This window comes from Colletotrichum gloeosporioides (assembly GCF_011800055.1).
Source record: "Colletotrichum gloeosporioides strain Lc1 chromosome Unknown consensus_38, whole genome shotgun sequence".
Taxonomy (NCBI): domain Eukaryota; kingdom Fungi; phylum Ascomycota; class Sordariomycetes; order Glomerellales; family Glomerellaceae; genus Colletotrichum; species Colletotrichum gloeosporioides.
In genome coordinates, this window is record NW_025544683.1 from 381683 (window position 1) to 386375 (window position 4693).

The 4693-nt window shown below is 42.9% G+C and overlaps 1 protein-coding gene across 1 annotated transcript; it reads left to right on the forward strand.

Moving 5' to 3' along the window:
• Window positions 1-427: 427 nt before the first annotated feature.
• On the forward strand, window positions 428-1784 carry GCG54_00013640 (Acetate permease A; the record flags this gene model as incomplete). Its single annotated transcript, XM_045413491.1, has 3 exons — window positions 428-828; window positions 1126-1530; window positions 1694-1784. 3 exons carry the CDS (start codon window positions 428-430, stop codon window positions 1782-1784), a joined length of 897 nt encoding a protein of 298 aa, XP_045265125.1.
• Between the last annotated feature and the right edge of the window lie 2909 nt (window positions 1785-4693).

The following is a 4693-nucleotide window of genomic DNA, read 5'->3' on the forward strand; positions in this document are numbered from 1 at the left end:
TCATCCTGCATACGCAGACGCACGCCTCCTCCCTCCGCGACCTCGACCGCGACTTCGACCTCCTCATCCCCGGCTTCAAGCCTCCAACAGCTCCAGTTCTCCGCGTCGGACGGTCCACGTATCTGTACATACCCCAGACGTTCACACCTACGCGACGCTACCGACCCATCAGCTATCTCGCTTTTGCGCTGACCCTCGACCCCGACCTCCATTTCTCCTCGTTTTGGCTATTCTCCCAACTCTTTTCTCCATTACTTAAACCCTTCTCCCCACCCCTTCCCCGGAGTCTAACGAGTCTCTTTTTCCATCATCTGTGTGCCTTCTTCCGTGGAGTTTGACTGCTCTTACTGCAAGATACCCCTTTACTCGTTTCTCATCTCTTGGTTTAATCCTTCCCTCTTGTCTTATACGCCCGGAAGAGCACACAATGGCCACGCACGAGACTCACCACAATGCCGTCCCTCCAACGGACCTGGAGAAGGACGTGCATACATCTGGTGCTGACCATCATCACAACGGCCTCAATGGTGCCCAAGTAGGCCACAACACTCAACGAAACGCCGGGCCCTTCACCCGCGTTGCCGACTACCGGAACATGACTGAAGGAGATGCGCAGGCATTCGGTGGCTCTCTCCAGCCCGGACTGTGGAAGCCCTACGAGCACAGAAAGTTCGCCAACCCGGCACCGCTGGGTCTTTCTGCTTTCGCCCTCACGACCTTCGTCCTTTCTTGCGTTAACCTCCACGCTCGCGGCGTCACTGCGCCCAACATCGCCGTCCCTCTCGCATTCGGATACGGAGGTCTCGTCCAGCTCCTCGCGGGCATGTGGTATGTCCAGTTCTCCCATGTTCATCTTTTCTTTTCCCTCCTACTGGGGTCCCCAAATTTCCCCAACATCTCATCTCATCCGTCTCCACGATACCCCCCGCAAGCGGAAGCTCCGGTGTGATGATGTGGAGCATCTCGCGCTCCTTCGCACCGGAGTGGATCTCGACTTGGTCACATCTGTGGAAGGTCGGTAAGACGGAGGCTGCACCAGGCAGGGAGTCTGTGGAGAAGAAACGCAATACGAACCGCAATCGCTGTCATTTTCCATACACGCCAATGCTGACCATTGGATTACAGGGAGATGGCCGTTGGCAACACCTTCGGTGCTACTGCTCTGTCCTCGTACGGAGGTTTCTGGATCTCCTACGCCATCCTGCTCACCCCCAACTGGAACATCATCGGAGCTGATGGCCCGTACGCTGCCAACTACTCTGACCACTACTCTGCTGTCGGCTTCTTCCTGACGGGCTGGTTCATCTTCACGACGTTGCTCTTGCTGTGCACCCTGCGCTCGACCGTCGTCTTCTTCCTCCTCTTCTTCACCCTCGACCTTGCCTTCCTCTTCCTCGCCTGCGAGAACTATGCCGCCAACAACGGCGCCCTGACTGCCATGCGCAACCTCCAGATCTGCGGTGGCACCTTTGGAATGCTAGCAGCATTCCTGGCATGGTATTGCGCACTGGCTGGTATCCAAGATGACAGGTGAGCTCTTTTCCTTCTTCCTTCTGGCCGGGCGCTCGCGGGGCTCTAGTCTTAGACCCAGACTAAAGCCGGGACGGTCGCTGCCCCTCCCGCGAACCGTCAACGCGATGTCATTGAGGCGCACCATGTGGATTCCATTTGCTAATCATCCTTTTGTTTGCAGCAACTCCTTCTTCCAGGTTCCCGTCTTCCACCTCCCGTGGTCCGACAAGGGCCGCGAGATCCGCAAGGCCAAGAGCCGCTCGTCCGCCTAAGGCACGGCGAGCCCACGAAGAATTTTTATGTGATGTGTATTCTACGTTTTTATGCGCGACGTTGCGGCGACGACTTTGTGCTGAGATGCATCCGGCGTCGAGAAGGAAGATGTGGATTTATTTTTTGCAGCGGATTGAAGCAGAAAAAGGATACCCGCCCAACACCCCCGGGGACACAGGGTGCCTGTCGCTCCCTCGGGACAGGGAACACCGAACGGCGAAAATGCTTTCGCCGGCAGGGTTGCCGTGGCTCCGCCCGGGGTGTGTTGAACATATTCCCCAGGACTTGTTTCTCATTTGAGCTATCGGGAAAAATGTGCTTTGGCAAAAGGGATGTGAGCTTGAGAAAAGCTTGTCCTGCTAGAGCCCCTTTATTTAATGAATGCGATAATTTATTTACGAACCTTGCTCTATCTATTGCCTTACTGTCATTCATCGCTATCGACCCCATGCCCTTGCTTCTTTGACGCGATCCACGCGCGACCTGCCGTCCGCTGACGCGGCTGCCACCTTTGCAAAAGGCTCGGTCGCAGCGCGCACAATACTTAATGGTGGTGAAGAGATGTCGAGCAATTGTCGTCAGCCAATGCGGCAGTTGGCGAGCATCCGGCCTTGGCAATGGCACTCAAGGCCCGGCTAGCTTACGAAGCGGCTGCACTCCTCCATCCCTTTGACGCCGAAATGTGTATTTTAGCGTGGTTTTTTTCTCCAGTTTTCCTCAGTTTCCTGCGTAGGTAAGCAAACGACTCTTCGCCGTATCTGATTTGCTTAAACCTGCGTTCTAAGGAAGATTTGGTTGGACAACAGAAACCACGCTAAAATACACATTTCGGCGTCAAAGGGATGGATGTGTTCTCTTTTTGATTTTATCCTTTTTTGACGCAATTACGGGAGATGCGCGCGCTGCTGGCTTGTTTTCTCTCGGCGGAGGGAGGGTTGGGGGCGTTTTGGGACCTTGGCGTAGGTCATTTTATGGGGTTGCAGAGGGGAGGGGAGGGAAGTTTGGGTAGTGGTGGTGATAGTGTACTGAGGTTAGGCCGCCTATTTCTCTTGTGCCAGAGCTACTGCTTTTCCTGTGGTTGTACGTTTTACTCCGCTTCATTCTCATCGTCTTGATCGCTGTTTTTATTCTAAGTTGAGTCTAAAGAAGGTTATGAGGAAAGGACTATTGTTATCGTTGTTATTGTCGTCGTCGTCGTCGTCGCCGTTACCGTTGTCTGTTATCCCTTTAAGTGCGGAAAATAGCTCAAAGTCAGCTATAGGGGTGTATGACTAATAGTCTAATTCAATTCATAATTAACTCTGCATAAGGTATATAGGTAATAGGGGCACTAAGCCCTCTCTACTACTAGAAAAATCTAGATAGTAATACTAATATTTAAGTTTCCTTATTATATTATTTTACCTAGTAGTTACCTATATAGTATAGAGGTATATTATACTTAACGTAACTTTAATATATATAATGCTATTTACTACCTCTATTTCTATTAAATAACCTTAAAACTATCCTTTTAAAGCACTTTATATAGGTATAATAGTATTACTACTTCTTATAATATCTAAATTTATATAGGATCTCCTCTATAGTTTAGATAATTAAAAAGTAACGCTCTCTAATACTTTATAGCTTAAACTTTACTATAAGTTATTTATAGAGATTATAATAGAACTTATTAAAAAGCTTTTTATATAAAGGATTTAAAGCTTTATAGACTAAGTATATATTAGTAAGGGTAACCTCTATAGAGATAAAAGTTAGTATATAAAATACTCTAAAGACCTCCTAATATACTTAGTAAGAAGTTAAAAGTAATAAGCTACTAGCTATTATAGTAGCTATAATAAATAATAAAACCTACTAAGTTAGCTTAGTATTAATTACTAATATTAATATTATTTATATAGTAGTTATACTTATTAATTAAAGTAAGTAAGGATAATTTATAGCAAAGGACTATAGTAAGCTTCTTATACTTATTTTAGGACTTTAAGGCTCTCTAACTTAAGATAGGTATTATTATAATCTTAAATAATATATAAGTAGTTTTTACTAATATTAATATAGTTATAAAATACTTCTATACTTATATAATAATAACCTCCTAGCTATTAAATATACTACTAATTAAAAAGAATATTATATTATCCTTAAAAGTAAATTAGTAGAGTTTACTATTTAGTATTAGGTAGGTAAAAAGTAAGCCTTAAGGTATATAATCCCCCTTCTTATTAATAACTTATAGCTAGGTAAGTAGCTTCTATATCCTTAAGTTTAAGTAAGTAGTATTAATAACTATTATTAATAGCTCTAAGTAGTATAAATAGCAAATAAAGTTAATAGTAGTAAATAGATTATTAATAAATATATAGAAGTAAGTAGTTAATCTATAAAGTAGGGTAGTAATTGGGGTAAGTAGCTACTATAATAAGGTAATAATAATAACTTAAGTAAGTACTAACTAGTATAGTACTTAAAGGTTATTAGAGACTTTTTTATTAATAGTAGTAATAGCTTTTTTAATTATTTCTATAGTAGCTTAAACTTAAGCCTCTAGTAATAGTAGTAAAGTAACACTAATAAGTTCTTTTTTAGTACTAATAGTAGTAGAAGTAGTACTAGTAGTAGTAGCCTTATTATAGGGGATCTAAATAAGGAAGTAGCTACTTTAGGTAATAACTTATAACTTAAAACTAATTTTAATAGGTTTTTTAAGTATCTTAATAATATTATATAAGTAACCTTAGTAGTAGATTATATACTTATTAATAGAGATAGCTAAGCTTAGATTCTATAGTAAAATTTATTAATATATAATATTCTTTTATAATAATAATAATAATATAAGAATAATAATAACACTTAACTTACTTTAATATTCTATATAAAATAAACAAATAAAGTTTAA